The following is a 17,769-nucleotide window of genomic DNA, read 5'->3' as shown; positions in this document are numbered from 1 at the left end:
CTTCATTGAGTAAGTTTAGTAAGAAAGCTCTAACATACAATGTAAAGAATCTTACCATAAAAGACTCTACCAATAGGAAGATTCCACTGTTAGAAACAGACTCAGGATGTTGACTGTAACTGAAAATAAATGAGCATTAAAGACAGGTGATCTAACCAGAAAAGATAGAAACCAAGCAAGACTCTTTTCCCCTGTGATGCTGAATCAAAGGAACAAACAAAATCAAGCCTATTGCTCACTTGAATTCCAGCTCTTCTTTTGGCATCATTCAGGGTAACACAATTCTTAATTTTTAGAAGGCCCTGGAAAACTTTCAATAGAACTTATACTCATTATCTAAGAGCATAAAGTATCAGTGGAGAAGCAAACAGATAACTGGATTTAAAATAAAAAAGTATCTTTTTATTTCCTCCAACAATGGGCAACCACATTAGAGAGGAAAGAAGACACCTATTGCTCAAGTTTGATTTGGGTAAGGACAGGAAATTGCATCTTTTAGAATAGATGAGATTTCCCATCACATAAACATATAATAATAGCCTTCTATCATTTGGGCTAACATTTACATTACCTAAAATAAACTCTCATCCTGATGTTGTTCTATAATTGGCATGTGACAGAATGCACGCTGAGGCAAATATAAGTTCAGAAAGCATCGTCCGTCTTTATGTTAAAAGAAATATTTGGACTTTCCCAAACAGGCAAACTTTATTTTGTTGCTATGCAACTGACATACAACATAGTCCATCAGAGAGTAAATAAGTTATGAATTTTACAATGAAGAGAAAAGTCTTTTCTCTCTGTTTGAGAACAAGCCACAACTTCCTTTCATGCTTTCCTAATCCACCACAGCCCTCTAAAGCTGTTTCACAAACGCCAGTGTTTTGGCAAGATAAACAAGCAAATGAATAACACAGCAATGACCCAAATGCAGTCTGCAAACATCACGCTAAGAAGCATCAATACCATTCAATTCATTCCTACAGACCTGGGAACCTGGGCTCCCCAAGCATCGTAAAGAGAAGAAAGTTTATTTCACACCCACATTCTTCCAGGTAGCTGAATATAAATAAGCTTAAACAAAGGAGATTCTGGCAATTTCTGTTGGCAGGCACCCATCACTGCTACAGGTCTCAGGCATGATTCTGTGTCAGGGCATAAGAGTGATTTCAGCCATGAGGAAAACATCTGTGAGGAAAAATATGTTTCAGGGTTGAGACTTGTGGCTTGTGGGCCATGTCCATGTTTAACATGACCTGCTCAGTGTTCAAAATGTTAAATATTGTCCAACATTTAAAATTTTTTACATAAAAATCTAAATGTCTTGCGTTTCTTGAAAAATTATAAAATAACAGTGAATTTGCATTTTTGCAAAAATCAGTTAGAATTAGCTTCCAGTAGAAAAGGAGAAGAGATAGACAAATTATGGTACATTCCTACAATGAATTACTATAGAGCAATAATCAGAACTAACTGCTGATACACTCAACAACATGAATGAACTTCACATATGCCAAGCAAAAGAAACTAAACACAAAAGTGCACACTGCATGGTTCCACTTATGTAAAGTTTAAGGCCAGTGAAAATCAATCAATGGGCCGGGCGCGGTGGCTCAAGCCTGTAATCCCAGCACTTTGGGAGGCCGAGACGGGCGGATCACGAGGTCAGGAGATCAAGACCATCCTGGCTAACCTGGTGAAACACCGTCTCTACTGAAAAATACAAAAAAAACTAGCAGGGCGAGGTGGCGGGCGCCTGTAGTCCCAGCTACTGGGGAGGCTGAGGCAGGAGAATGGCGTTAACCCGGGAGGCGGAGCTTGCAGTGAGCCAAGATCCGGCCATTGCACTCCAGCCTGGGCCACAGAGAGAGACTCCGTCTCAAAAAAAAAAAAAAAAAAAAAAGAAAAAGAAAATCAATCAATGGCAACGGAGATCAGCATAGGTTTATCTCTGGCGGAAGGAGTACGTTTGGAGATGATGGAGATGTTCTATATTTTGATCGGGGAGGTAGACATACAGGTGTAAATGTAAAGTGTAGCCACCGATACACTCAGGTTTCAGCACCTTACACACCTCGCTGTATGAATTTCGTATGTCAATAAGAAATAAAATTTAATGAAAAAGTATCAGTTGGCTAAGGAACAGCTGGCCTTTTAAGGTGAGGCTTGGCCTCTCTGCCTGGAGCCCACACCCAATAGCTGGCTCACTTAGATGGCTGCAACAGAATCCATGGTGTGGGGCCCAGCAATCTGTTTCAACGAGCCCTGAAGTTGATTCTGATGCACTATTAAAGCTTGAGAAACTGCTCTAGAGCACTATATACATAAAATAACATATATGAAAGGCAGAGGCGGCCCTTATGAAGCCCTGTTACCCCTCCCCCCAACATATTTCAAGAAACCTAGAAGAGAGGACTTTGTTGGCTTCCTCAAAGAACTCTATCTATCAAGCCTAAGTTTCAAAACTCTTGGAAGGGATTGTACAACCAACACACACTATTCCTCTTTTAACCATTAGACACTTTTTATTTCAGCACTGTTACAATTGGGTCCATATCACTCATAAAAAAAAAAGTAAAAGCAAACAGCTGTATATCTTTGATTATGAAAAAGTTATCAAACAAAAAGCATTCAGATATATTCCAACTTTGAAAAAATAAATGAAAATCTACATTCAAGGAGTTATTGTGGCTCAGGGAATCTTAAAAATTATGAGAAACTCACGAATTAAGACAAGTAATCCCCATTCTCACCGTTACTTGCATAAACCTTACATAAAACACTACTTGGAGATCTCTATTTTCTGGGAAGTTATCAACTTTTAAGCAGGCGCCCACACAATCACACAGTGTGATGTAGTCAAACTGGAAGTTCTGTGCCAACAGAGAAGGCATTTTGAATCTGTCGAGGGAATCAGAGGTGCTTATTATACACTTATTCATTGATTAATATTAATTGGAAAAGCATAAAACAATTACATGATATGATAGAAATATTTATTCTGTGTATTTTGAGAAAAAGTTAAGGGATAGCTTTTCTTTTTCATAAAGTTAAGTGATAATTTTTTACCAGACTGGTATATAATTTCAGAAAACAGTTTTTTGTGTGTTCATGCTAATATTTAGGAATGTCCTAGCATTTAGAAGGAGAAAGGGAAAGAGAAAGAGTTCTGGGAATAATAAAGCATAATAATAATAATAAAACATAATATAATAATTATATTTTTCAGTGGTGATTCTCTGAATTGTTTCATTCAGTACCTCACAGTGGTTGAACAACCAGAGAGATGATGAAAAACCAACTTCAAAATTACTTTGGCTACCTAGTTCACCTCCAATTTGTCAAATACTTGGTTTGGGAATGAATCTAAAAGTCACGTGATCATGGGTGTGCTCCTAGTGCGGTGGACAGGGCTCCATGCTCAGAAAGGGGACTCAGGCTTAGGGCTTGATGCTTTGTGGTTATTGGCTTGAAATACTTAATAATGTAATCATTCAATTTGTGTTTTATAAGTGAAGCATGATGCAACAATGGAACTTGTGCTGGGGACACTGAGAGCCTAGCATCATACATTGTTCCATCTCCTGCCACCTCCCCATGTCTGCTAAGTGAGTTCTTCGTTGCTGGCTTAGGCACTCTGCTTAGTATTTTTGCCCTTCAGCCCCAGCAGGGTTCTGGGCATGGGCACAGGTAAGATCAAGGCAAGTTACAAGGCAATACCCCAGGCACCTGAAGGGCTCTACTACTTGCCATGTGGGTATCCCCAATCCCCAGGAAGCATGACATGAAACAGCAGATGTCTCCATGACAGCTTAAGAGAAAAACTGTGGAAGGAAGGAAAAGGTTTTTGTCTTGCTTTTTGAACAAGGGGCCCCATTTTAATGTGGCATAGTCCTCACACATTATGTAGCAATCCTTGCACATGGCTATCAATGGTAAAGAATCAAAAGAGTAAAGAAAGGGAAGTAGGAGATACAGGAGAACCAATGAGGTATGCAGAAAGGAAACGAGGAGATAATTAGGGTTCAGAAAATAAAATTAAAATTTCATATTGTTACAAATGGACTAGATACATTCTTCCCCAAAATGCTTTATTTCTCTCTGATTAAGAAGTAACATACATCCTAAAACATTTGGATCTATTCAGACACTAAAGATGTGATTGGAAAGCTGCATTCAAAGAAGTATCACCAGTTACTGCCACCCATTCCAATTCTATCCAGGGCTACCTTCTCAATGTTGTAAATCAGGCATTTCCAACACTTTGAACCTGAGCTTACAATTTAAGAACCACTGTTTTAAAGACATCTAAACAGAATACAGGTTAATAAACAATGAGATCATTATCTTTTCACCTTAGTGTTTGCTACCTCCAATTTTACTGAAGGATACAGCACTTTAGCCTGCCAGAGGATGACGTTGTCTAAACACATTTTCAATGTTTTCTTTTTAACAGTTAATATATTTCCAGGATGAAAGTCCATTTCTTTCTAAAAGGTTCCTAGGACACCCATTGAAAAGTCAAAAGCAATGAACTAAAAGGGATTGCTATTTTGTTGGAAAAGAACGACACCCTTTGTATTGAAGTGGGGAATTACAGACTGTGGTCACCCTCTGCACAGTGTCTCTTTGTCAAGTAATACATGCCAAAAAAAAATAATACCGATGGGAAAATATTGTGCACTGTCAGATCTTGGAAACGGCCAAAGGATTTTTCCTCACCAATGTCTTGTCGATGACTTTCACATTCTGGCACCCTGAAAAAATAATGCATACATTTAATATGAACTGAATGCAATAATAATCAGGCAGGTAATCGTTTTCCCAAGGAATGTAAAATTTGACAAATGTAAGGTTTATGATTCAAGGTAGGCTTGCCAAATCTTATGTGGCATGAGACCATTTTTTATTACCTAAACAGTCCTTAACACAAAATGACTGGCACATATTTTTATTAACACAAAGAGTATATTCTTTCTGCCACATTTAATAGAGAGTCAGTGACTGAAAGCTCTCTTTTAGGATATGTCTGTAGCAAATTAAAATGCGTAGTGAGGATCCACAGAATGGCATTCTTCTTGTTGAGGCTCTGTCTGTAGACTGAGTACAGTAGCGAGTAGACCATTTATCTGGGGAGTTCTATCTATGGGGACAATCCAGATCATATGGATTACAGAAAAGGAAATCCTCTTTACCTTCAAACATGGGGTAGCTGATAATTAACTCCCGGCCATTCTTTCTAGCTACAGGTTCTTTCTGAGCCAAATTTGAAATAGTCACTATTAATATTTTAATGCTTATTTATTTATTCATTCATTCATTCAGCAAATATGTATTGTTTGTGCGCCAGGCACTGCTCTACGCACTGAAAATACTGCAGTCAAGACAACAAAGCCCCCTGCCTCGTGCATCTTATGTTCTAAAGGGGAAGCAGACAATATATAACACATATAATTTTAAAAGGAAATTCTATGATAGATGATATATAGGAAACAATAGGTGCTATGGAAAAAGCATGAAATAAAACTGGAAAAGAAAACGGAAAGTTGAATAGATTGGTGGAGGATAAATTGCTATGTTAAACACAGTAATCAGAATAGGCACCTTTAAGCAAGTGTAATTTATATGAACACATGAAAGATGAGAGGAAGTTTTTCATGTAACTATCTGGAGGAAGAGCATCCAGGCAGAGGGAACAATCTTTGCAAATACCCCAAGGCTAAAACATATCTCACACAGTCAAGGGACATCATGGAGGCAAATGTCACATGGGTGGAATAAGTAAGGGTGACATTATTAGAAGTTGGGATCAGAAAGATGACGGGAGTCAAACCATATGAGGCCTTGTAAACCACTATAAGGACTTTGACATTTACTCTGAGTAAACCAAGAGCCATTGGGGGTTTTCTGATCAGAAAAGTAAGATGATCTCAATTAATGTTTAAAAGAACCGTTCTGGCTGCCATGATCAGAATAGACTGGGAGAGGGGAGGTACGTGAGGACAGACCTGCCCACTCGCAATGTCCACGGAATGAGACACAATGATGGCTCCAGCCAGGGCAGTGGCAGTGGAGATGACAGGGAGGTCAGAATCTGATTATATTTTGAAGATCGAGCCCCTGTGAGTAAGAAGGTGTGAGAGAAAAGAAGAGGCAAGAATGACTGAAGATTTTTGGACTCAGCAACTGAAACTATGGGATTAACATGAACTGATGGAGAAACTGCAGGTGGAGCAGGTTTAGTGTGGAAAGTTAGCAGCTTAGTTTTGGACAGGTAAGAGTTTGGGATGCCACTTAGATGTCCAAAGGGAGCTGTTGACTATCCAGGTAGATATATGTGTTCATGTGTTATGAGATGAGGAAGAGTATGATGTTGCAACCGCCTTTAAGTAGTCGTACTCACCAAAATATTCTTAATAAAGCTGTGAAATATTGAGGTTAAGTAATTACTAGAGACTATGCACATGCAGAGTTCCTCAAAACTGTAGATATGGAGTCAACGTCAAATTTAACATACTTAATGATCCCACACTCTTCTCTTTCAAATTCACTTCTCTCCACCAAGGACCCTGACTTAAAGATCATAAAAGAAAAGAAAGTTGTAAACAAGAATGAGTCTTACCACTCAAAGCCATGGCCAACCGGAATTCTTCCGTTAGTATCTCAAGGACATCTTGAACACCTTTCTCCCCCTAACCGAGTGAAAAAAATACAGAACTATTGTGTAAATCAGTCTGACTTGTTTTATTCATTTGTTTTACTGTCAAATTGTCTATTTTATATATTTCTTTCTTTGTCCAATTACCTGGAAAGCTAAGCCCCAAATGATTGGTCTCCCCACAAACACAGCCTTGGCGCCAAGAGCCAGAGCTTTCAGAACATCAGTGCCTTTCCGCACACCCCCGTCCAGGAAGACTTCCACCTTCCCTTCCACGGCCTCCACAATTTCTGGCAGAACATCAATCTGGGGAAAGAAAAGTTCGATAATGTGACTCTATTAACACTGAATTGTCATTCAACTCCACCTCCAAAAACCATGGACACATCCAGCTAGGGCTGAGAGTGAAAGAAGCCAAGTAGGGTTGGCTTCTTTTTACCATTGGGGTCAATGGTAAAATTATTTCCTCCTGAAAGAAGAGAGGTACAAATGCTAGTAACTAAAACACCAGCTAAATTTGGAAATGAGTAGCTTATTTTTCTTTTAAAGTGCAGGTTTGCTTTTTTTCTGTTTCTTATATTCAAAGATTGTCATCAAAAAATTATAAACATAAAACACTTGATCTTCCATAACTTTTTTTGTTTTGTTTTTGAGACAGGGTCTTGCTCTGTCACCCAGGCTGGAATGCAGTTTCATGATCTTGGCTCACTGCAGCCTCCATATTGAGAGTTCAAGTGAGTCTCCTGCCTCAGTCTCCCAAGTAGCTAGAATTACAGGTGCCCACCACCATGCCTGGCTAATTTTTGTATTTTTAGTAGAGATGGGGTTTCATCATGTTGGCCAGACTGATCTCGAACTCCTGACCTCAAGTGATCTGCCTGCCTCAGCCTCCCAAAGTGCTAGAATTATAAAATGTATAAAAGTAAATGAAGTATTTTATTGACATAAATTATTCTGAACATTACTCATTGCAAGTCAATTGTTAAAATTCATGCTCAGATAATAGTGCAAGCAGTGTGTAAAATGCAAATGCAACTAATAATAAAACAACTTAGTCTCTTATTTTCTCATCCAACATATTTTGCATCCAACTGTATATTAAAGAACACTCTGTGAAAACATTTTTCTTGCTTTTAAGGAATATGACCACTTGCACCATGAAGATCTTGGTCTTGATTGGCAATTGGTGATGATGGACATAGGTTGGCATCAAAGTGCACTTGCCTGCACCTTAGCCTTGGCCACTTTGGCTGATAACATGTGAGCAGAGCTGGCAGAATGTCATTTCTGAGCATAGGCCTTAAGCAACCTCATGTATTCTCACTTACTTTTTTGCACCTTGTCATTTGCCATGAGAAGACCATCCACCAGGTATTATTTTCCCTTCATCTTTGGCCCTAGGATAAATATTCAGGAAGCAGTGCCAGCACAGCCAAGCCCAGCTGGAGCTGACAATTGGATACCAGTCACCTAGCTAGTACCAAGCCTAGATCGGTAGACACTAGTCCACACAAACTTTCATGGAAATAAGTGATTGCTGATTTAAATCACTGAGTTTGGGATTGTTCATTTTATAGTGTCACATGGCAGTAGTTAAATAATACAATTGGCTGCTTTAATGTGAATCTGCATTTGAGAATGAAAACAATTTACAAGGTGAGCTAGAGGTCGAAATCTGTAGAAATCACCCACATTCATCCCAAAATGTAAAAATCTAAATTAAGTACAGTTCCTATTTAAAATGTATGCTGAGGAAGCTGCCATACACTCAAGTTCACCTTTTCCAGAAATAATTGTGCTGAAATCACTCAGAGGTTATCCCATTTCTACCCTAAAATTTTAGAGGCTAAACTTAAAGAGAGTTTTATGTATGAGGCTGAAGACCAAATAGGGCTACAGATTGGAAGGAAGTGAAGGTAACTCTTGGCATGTGGCCCCTAAATGTTTGGCAGGTAATGTGATTTTCCTCTTTTCCTTTTGGCTTTTCTGCCTTGCCAAACATGCTTTGGATCTATTTACATATGTCCCTTTTCCTATACATAGTCCTCTTTTTGCATTCAGGCAAGTTACATCAACATATAAATGCTACAATTTCCAAGCATGATGCAAGCTATAATTAAGCATATTTCCCCATTTGAAACCAGAACCAAAGAAAAATATTAGCTAGCTTGGGTTCAATACACAGTTTCAAAGTCAGTCAAATCAAGTGTGTTTAGGTAATTTCCAATGCCTACCCTGGCCTAAAAGTAAACTAATAAAGATATTTAAAAATGCGAATCCTGGGTTAAAAAACGGAGCCCAGATTGGTGTTTCATGTGTCTGTGAACAGCAATGTTCCATCTACTGCTAGGCATTTCAATCCTCCCCTTTTTCTTTCAATAGCTGCAGTTTTTACTAGGTGTATATTACACAAAATATTCTGATCAAACAGATTAGATAAATAAATACAGTAGACAGACTCACTATGTTATGGCCCTGTTTATGTTTCCTTCTTTTCAGCTTTCTATACATCTGTGAGATCATTCATTTTAGCTTTTTCCTTAGTACTTCTTTGGGCAAGTAATTGTGGGCTTAACTCCACTGGAGTTAATCTCCAGTAAAATATGGTAAGATCCCTGTATACTGTTACTCATTCATCCCTCTATCTGCTGTTTTGTCAAACACTTTATAAAGGACCTGGTATATTTAAGGCACTAATGTCAGGCAGAGTAGGGGATGCAGAAAGAAATCCACAGGGATCTGATTCGCAAAGAGAATCCTCTTTCTCATTTGTGTTCGAGTCACACACTTCCAGAATGCTCCCTGCACAACTTGCTCCCTCAACCCCTCCCCCAAACACAACTTCTACTGGCAAGGAGCTCTCACCTTTCCATCTTCCTATTGCATCCATTGTTATACTCTTGATTTCTGACATTTTAGGTATGGAAACCTTTGTTCAAATCAAAATAGTTTAAAATAAACAAAAGCAGATGGAACCGGAGGTGCTTAGTTAAACGCAAAGGAGACAGAGTCCAAGTCACTGCCCATAACCTAAGCACACTTACAAAATCACTGGTCCGTATACATTTTGCTGATTGTTTGCAACTGCAAAAATGGCTGCAATGATTTCCTCTTCATCTTCATTTCCTTGCAACATTATGGGACAGAGGGAAAGGAAGGAGGATTCTGTTCCCCCACACCTTAGATCTGAATTGAACTTGTGATTTGCTTTCACCAGTGGAATATGAGAGAAGTGACAGGATGTCCATTCAAAGCCTAGATCTCAGGAGGCCTTGCATGCTTACACTTACTCTCTAGGAGACCTGCCACTTCATGAGAATGCTGGAAGATGTGAGACAATGCAAAGCCATCCCTGCAGAGCTCATCCTATGCCAGCCTCCTAGTAGGCCTGGTAGCTGGCCACAGACACATGTGACTGAGTCCAGCCAAGACCAGAGAAACACTCAGCAGATCTCAACACAAATTGCCAACCCACAAAATTGTAGAATGTAATAATGATGATTGTGATTTATCCAGTAAGTTTCAGAGTGATTTGTTATGCAGCAAAAGCCAGCTGATACATTCAATGTTTCTCCAAGATGGAATTGCATGGACTCTTTATATAGAAGAAAATTTAAATCTCTTGTAGTACTTCACAGAACATCCCCAAGAACTTAACAACCCAGATGCTTATTCTATAGAAAGATTTTGTTGTTGATAATTTCCACTGTGAAAGAAAGTCGTATTTCTAAGCTTGAAGTCGTTCGTGTCCAGATAGCATCAAAATGAAAATGCAAAATTGAAAAACAATGCTCTTAGGATTTAAATATTCCAGAGAATCTTAATTTGAGAAGATCTAATGCTATGTATTTTAGAAATCAATTTGATTCCATCCTGTTATTCTCTAATTACTTCAAAGCCAATCTGGATCACATTTTCACCATGAGGTGATAAGTGCATTTTTAATACGATCTTAGTTTTTAGTTTTTCTGGGGTGTAGCAGAGGCCTGATAACTCTTCTCAGAAGCAACATATTAAGATGAACTGAAGTTAAATTACTGTTCTAGGACTCCTAGTAATATTTAGTATTTCTCCATATAAGCAAATTCTGTGATTTAGATTAGCCTGGTGCAAAAGTAATTGCAGTTTTTGCCATTAAAAGTAATGGTGAAATGACTTTTGCATCAACCTAACAGAAATGTAGAATTCATATTGTTGTCCACTTTCTTTTTGTAAGCAACACAATACTGTGAAGATGTTTGGGCTAAAAGTCTCAGTGACTTACTTACTCAGCTCTTATCCCCTAAGAAAGGTGAGACAAGACTCCATGTCAGTGCTCTTCCCATGACATCATGCTGCCTCCGTGGCTCTGACTTATGACATAACAAAATCTGCAGTACAGCAAGTTATTCTGTGCAAGTACTGAGACCTGGACACCACAGCCTCCCCCAAGCCTTTTGCCGCTCACCGCAAAACCCACACACTGAGAGAACTTTGTACTGTGCCATACACCGAATCCTTTCTCACATTTCTCTCATCATTATGAGCTTTAAACTTGCTCTAAAGTGTGAGGCAAAACTCAAGCAAGTATCTCCTCTCATGTATATGACATGCAAAGAGGAGGGTTATGGTTTGTTTTGTTTTGTTTTTGAGATGGAGTCTTGCTCTTGCTGCCCAGGCTGTAGTATGACGGTGCAATCTTGGCTCACTGCAACCTCCGTCTCCCAGGTTCAAGTAATTCTCCTGCCTCAGCCTCCCAAGTAGCTGGGATTACAGGTGCCCGCCACCACACCTGGCTAATTTTTGTATTTTTAGTAGAAGCAGAGTTTCACCATGTTGGCCAGACTTGTCTCAAACTCCTGACCTCAGGTGATCTGCCCGCCTCGGCCACCCAAAGTGCTGGGATTACAGGCATGAGCCACCGCACCCAGCTGGTTATTGGTTTTTGTTTGTTTTGTTTTTAATTTTAATTTTTTATTTTATTTTCCATAAGTTATTGGGGTACAGGTGGTATTTGGTTACATCAGTAAGTTCTTTAGTAGTGATTTTTGAGATTTTGGTGCACCCATCACCTGAGCAGTATACACCGCACCATATTAGTTGTCTTTTATCCCTTGCCCACTCCCCGACTCTTCCCCCAAGTCCCCAATGTCCATTATATCATTCTTATGCCTTTGCGACCTCATAGCTTAGCTCCCACATATCAGTGAGAACATACGATGTTTTCCATTCCTGAGTTACTTCACTTTGAATAATAGTCTCCAATGTCATCCAGGTCACTGAAAATGCTGTTAATTCATTCCTCTTATGACTGAGTAGTATTCCATAATATACATGTACCATGGTTTCTTTGTCCAGTCATTGATTGATGGGCATTTGGGTTGGTTCCATGATTTTGCAATTGTGAATTGTGCTTCTATAAACAGGCCTGCGCAAGTATCTTTTTCGAACAATGACTTATTTTCCTCTGGGTAGATACCCAGTAGTGGGATTGCTGGATCAAATGGTAGTTCTACTTTTAGTTCTTTAAGGAATCTCTGCGTGGTTTTCCATAGTGTCTGTACTAGTTTACATTCCCACCAGCATTGTAGAAGTATTCTCTAATCACTGCATCCACACCAACACCTACTGTCTTTTGATTTTTTTATTATGGTCATTCTTGCAGGAGTAAGGTGGTCTTGCTCTGTGGTTTTGATTTGCATTTCCCTGATCATTAGTGATGTTGAGCATTTTTTCCTATGTTTGTTGGCCATTTGTATATCTTCTTTTGAGAATTGTCTATTCTTGTTCTTAGCCCACTTTTTGATCAAATTGTTTGTTTTTTTTCTGACTTATTTGTTCGAGTTCATTGTAGATTCTGTATATTAGTTTTTTATCAGATGTATAGATTGTGAAGATTTTCTCCCATTCCGTGGATTGTCTGTTTACTCTGCTGACTATTCATTTTGCTGTGCAATAAGCTCTTTAGTTTAATTAACTCCCAGCTACTTCTCTTTGTTTTTATTGCATTTGCTTTTGGGTTCTTGGTCATGAAATTCTTCCCTAAGCCAATGTCTAAAAGGGTTTTTCCAATGTTATCTTCCAGAATTTTTATAGTTCCAGGTCTTAGGTTCAGTTATTGTTTTTTAAAAAACAGTCTCATGGAACACAACTCAAAAACCCTTCTAGATGTGTCCATATTCTCTCAGCGAGAAGGAAACAAGCAACACCATTTGGCTATTTTTCCCTTAAAATCTAGTTAGATTTGATTTCAGTAGATTTATATTTTATTTTTAGAAAACAGTTTGGCCCACCCACTAAGTCTGCATATCCATATACAAGTGAGTCATAAATCTGAGAAAAAGCCTTGTGCTGTGACCAACCTCTCCACCCTACAAGGAGGAGGCCTTCACTTTCTGCCTCTGTTTACCTGCAGCCAACATTTAATATCACCGAAAATGGTGTGTCTCTGGGAGCAAAACTGAGTTGCAAAGAGCTGACAACTTCCAGTTTCATTACTTTTCATCTTTTGTGTGTTCGTTTTGTTTTTTTGAGACAGAGCCTCACTCTGTCGCCCAGGCTTGAGTGCAGTGGCATGGATCTCGGCTCACTGAAACCTCCACCTCCCTGGTTCAAGCAATTCTCCTGCCTCAGCCTCTCAAGTAGCTGGGATTACAGGTGTACACCACCATGCCCAGCTAATTTTTGCATTTTTAGTAGAGACGGAGTTTCACACATTGGCCAGGCTGCTCTTGAAATCCTAGCCTTGAGTGATCCCCTTGCCTTGGGTTCCCAAAGTGCTGGGATTACAGGTGTGAGCCACCACTTGACTGTATAATCCTACAATGTACAAAGACTTGCTTGGTTCCTACCATGAGTGCTTTAGGAAAAACTCAGTGCAAAATGCACACCCAATATTCCCTGCCACCATTTACTCCACCATCACAGTCACACAATTGGTCTATGAATGTCACTAAATCAACTTGCTAGTGCAATGAAACAACAGACCACTACTAGTTGGCTAAAGTATTTGTTCTACTCTTCTTCTGTGGATAAATTCAAATGGTCATCTCAATTCCAACCATCTATATAATAACTACCACTGAAGGGTTCCGATTAAAGGGAAAATATATATATAAGCATCCAGTTCTGAGAGAGGTGGTGGTCTGGAAAGTTGACCCACATTACTTAGTAAAGATAGATAGATAGATACATAGATAGATAGATAGATAGATAGATAGATAGATAGATAGATAGATAGGAAATATATATATATTTAGTAAATATATTCAGATATATACAGTTTTGTTATATGATGCAGTTACTTTGCCTATGTAAATCAAATTATAAAACATTACAGTTTAAAGGTTTAAATTTTAAAAGATGAGGAAACCAAGGTACGGAGCAGAAAGCAATTCCCTCTGTCCCTCTGCAGTTCAGGCCCTCCTTGTCTCTTTCCTTGGCTATGGTAATTATAAAGGCCACCTCACTGGCCTTTCTGCTTCTTGTCATGACAAAATCCACTTTGTAAGACTCATTGCTGCTAAGCCAAGGCTCTTCTAGTGCACACCCAATGACTCATAATAGTCAAGGATCTCCTTCCTTATCTATCCAGGCAGATGCGTTTCCCAGAACTCTCCCACTCCCACTGAAACTGCCTTTGCAAAAATTATAACTGAGAAAATTATGTCAGTGAAAGAGATCTCACCTAACTGACGCCATCTTGATTCTAACTGCCAAGCTTTCCTTGTTCATTCCTGAGTGTAGGCCAAACTAACTTTGGGAGAAACTTAGTTCATACTTTAATTTTGAAACAAAGATGATAACAGCCCTTTCCCAAAGCAAACTCCCTTCCTGCCTGGTGACTAGATTGCCTTTGCAGGACTAACAAATTAGTCACAAGAATAGAAATTATGGTTTAGGAGTCATGCAGCTGTAGGCTGCAAGATTCCAAACCTCCCCAAATTGCTCCTGGGGATAGCATCACCATTGTAAAACCGAAAATCAATGCCTGAGATATTTTGCAGACCCTGTACCTGGATCAGTTGGCACCACCCAGACTGATAAACTGGCTCATCTGGTGGTGTGGCCTCCAATGAAGAATGGACACAGAGCAAGAGGACAATTCGACTCTCTGTGATTTTATCTCCGACCTGACCAATCAGCACTCCCCACTTTCCGACTCCCTCCCCACCAAATTATCCTTAAAAACCCTGAACCCCAGGTTTTCAGAGGGACTGATTTTAGTAATAATAAAACTCCAGGCTCCCAGTACAGCTGGCTCTGCGTGAATTAAACTCTTCCTCTATTGCAATTCCCCTGTCTTGATAAATCGGCTCTGTCTATACGGTGGACAAGGAGAGCCGGTTGGGCGGTTACAGCATCAGACACTGCAAACAAGATGGATTATTTAGTATTCCCTGAGCACATCTCACTCTTTGCCATTTTACACTTAGGCTTATCACACTGCAAAGAGGGGGCCACATGGGGCCAGAGCAGAAGCAAAAAGTATCTGCAACATCATTGCCCCATCTACAAGAGGCTTGGCCAGATCCCCACAAGTGGACAGCATGTAAGGGAACCGCTTGATAGCACCCCACCAATGGCTCCTGGCCCCCATTCTGGATCATGGATCCATAAAATCCACCCCAGGAAATGTGTCCATCTCCATGGCTTTGCATCCATTTCTGGACTCCCAGTCCCTGATCTTAAAATCTGCTCTAAGAGTCTGTCGGTTTTCATGGTTTTAGGATCTTCAGGTTCTAATTGCTCTTCAATACAGCTCCATTCAGTCTCACACCTTTCAGGCCAGTTTGGCTTACTTTTATACCTAGATTTTGGATTCTGATTTGCCTACTCTAGTGCATAAAAACCAAAGATACACGTTTGGAATCTCCTGAGAGCTTTAAAAAAATACTAGCGCCTATACACTCCCAAGCCCCAACCAGAGATTCTGATAAATAGACCTGGGGAGCAGATCAGGAGTCTTTAAAGTTCCCAGATGATTCCAATATGCAGCCAAGGTGGTTCACAACCCAGCCAGAGTAGCCTACTTACAGCTCACTTCCCCTTGCCTGGGCCTAAGCTTTTTTTCTCCTTTTCCCAACTCGCCACTGTTTCTCTGCAGCTTTTCAACCGCCACTCCACAGGAAATTGCAATATGTCCCTCCTCCTGAATTCTTGTCTCAGTTGTACCGATGATCTCAGATTCTACCACAGCCTTTGAATTCCCACAATTCTCTGCTAGTTCATGTCTTTGGACATTCATGGCATAATCCTTTCTTTCACACTCCAGTTTACATACTTATTGGTGTATCTGTGAATTCCAGAATAATCCTTGCCCACAAATGTCTTATTATTTAATAGAGACTTTCATAGGTTACAAATAAATGCACTGGGCTAATTAAACATAAATATATTTGTTAATTTGGGTAGTTATGTGCCACTAAACTTAAAATCCAAGATCTCACATATTTGCACGTATTTCACCTTGACTGATCACACAAACTACACACAAAGAGGAGGCAGACGTAGATATAGTAACACAGTGATGGAAATGGGAACTCCAAAAGGAAATTGCAGCGTTTGCCAAAACTCACAGTGGCTGGCACCCCATCGAGTTGTCGAGCCCCATGATTCGACACCAAGATCCCATTCAAGCCATGTTTAACAGCCTCCCTGGCATCATCACCTGGAGAGAGTAAAACAAGCATCTTAGGGAAACTGTAACTTAACATGCGGCTTGGGTTTAGAGGCCTCCACATTCCAGTCCAATGGAGGCTGACTCCCACCTGCATACCTGGGTCAATAATCTTAGCATAAAAGTATACCCTAGGGTTAGCGCTAGAATAGTAGTGGTAGTTTTCTAGGCCAAGAACAACAAAATGTTACCTCTGACGGCAATTTAATTGTAAAATATATAAAAGTATCAATAGATAATACATTGACATAAAACATATTTATCTTTATAAGGGTGTACTCTTGCTAAGTATTTTTAATAAATAAGATTATACCACTTTATCATTTAGCAAAATTATTCCTCAACAATTTGGATAGCAAAAAAGCACATAAAAATGGCAAGCACTGTTAATGTAACAGACAATGGACAAACCTATTACAAAGTTGTAATAGCTTTAGTAACTATTTTAAGTAATATTGTTCTATAATTAAATATATGTTTGCTCATTGAAATGTATAAAAAATTGGCCAGGCACGGTGGCTCATGCCTGTAATCACAGCACTTTGGGAGGCCAAGGCGGGTGGATCACGAGGTCAGGAGTTCAAGACCAGCCTGACCAACATGGTGAAACCCTATCTCTACTAAAAATACAAAAAAAAAAAAAAAAAAAAATTAACCAGGCTTGGTGGCAGGTGCCTGTAGTCCCAGCTACTCAGGAGTCTGAGGCAGGAGAATCGTTTGAACCTGGGAGGCGAAAGTTGCAGTGAGCCAAGATCACACCACTGCACTCCAGCCTGAAAGACAGATAAAGACTCCATCTCAAAAAAAAAAAAAAAAGAAAGAAAGATATAAGAAATGTAATATTAAATCTCTAATCATATTTTAAAATACATTAATTTCTGAAAGTTCAGTTTAAAATAGATTACTGTGCCCTTAAATCTATTTGCAACATTTAAAAACATATTTTATATTCTAAACTATTATTTTTAGCATGTCCTAGTAACAAACCATTTGCTAAAAGAATCATGAAAACAACACTGGTTCTCAGGTTTAACATTCAAAATGCAATACTAAGCAAAACCAATCGGTTCAAGAGCGTAGTAAAAATCAGGCCTTGGAAATTTAAGCAAATGGATATAGGTCATTGGTAATATGCACAAATTCAGTAATGGAGATAATGGGCAGACTTGACTAAGAATTATTTTAAAAGATAAGATAATTTTTTTTTAATTATATGCTATCATTTTCCAAACTTTGTTTTACACAAGGCTATTTTTCAACTATTCTTACTTTTTTCAAATGATGATAGTGATATTTCTTCTAAAATTATAGGTATAGGAAACTGTTAAACCTATATGTTATAGACTAAATATTTAAATCCTCTCAAAATTTTCATGTTGAAGCCCTTATCACCAATGTGATGGCATTTGGAGATGGGGTCTTTGGGAGGTGATTAGGATTAGATTAGATTTCT

At 39.1% G+C, this 17,769-nt stretch overlaps 1 protein-coding gene across 1 annotated transcript in view; it reads right to left on the bottom strand.

Annotated features, from left to right (window-relative positions):
- Window positions 1–4,073: 4,073 nt before the first annotated feature.
- The window catches only part of HAO1 (hydroxyacid oxidase 1), a 59,361-nt gene continuing 45,665 nt past the window's right edge, over window positions 4,074–17,769 (bottom strand). The window contains exons 5-8 of the mRNA XM_023217970.2: window positions 16,216–16,307; window positions 6,806–6,964; window positions 6,623–6,692; window positions 4,074–4,757 (exon numbers count right to left, since the gene is read on the bottom strand). Of these exons, the coding sequence (XP_023073738.1) occupies window positions 4,687–4,757; window positions 6,623–6,692; window positions 6,806–6,964; window positions 16,216–16,307 (392 nt within the window). The 3' untranslated portion in view covers window positions 4,074–4,686. The remainder of the gene's footprint in view (window positions 4,758–6,622; window positions 6,693–6,805; window positions 6,965–16,215; window positions 16,308–17,769) is intronic.

The sequence above is a fragment of the Piliocolobus tephrosceles genome, chromosome 20, assembly GCF_002776525.5.
Source record: "Piliocolobus tephrosceles isolate RC106 chromosome 20, ASM277652v3, whole genome shotgun sequence".
In the NCBI taxonomy this organism is placed as follows: Eukaryota; Metazoa; Chordata; class Mammalia; order Primates; family Cercopithecidae; genus Piliocolobus; species Piliocolobus tephrosceles.
This window is presented reverse-complemented; position numbering and strand designations above follow the sequence as displayed.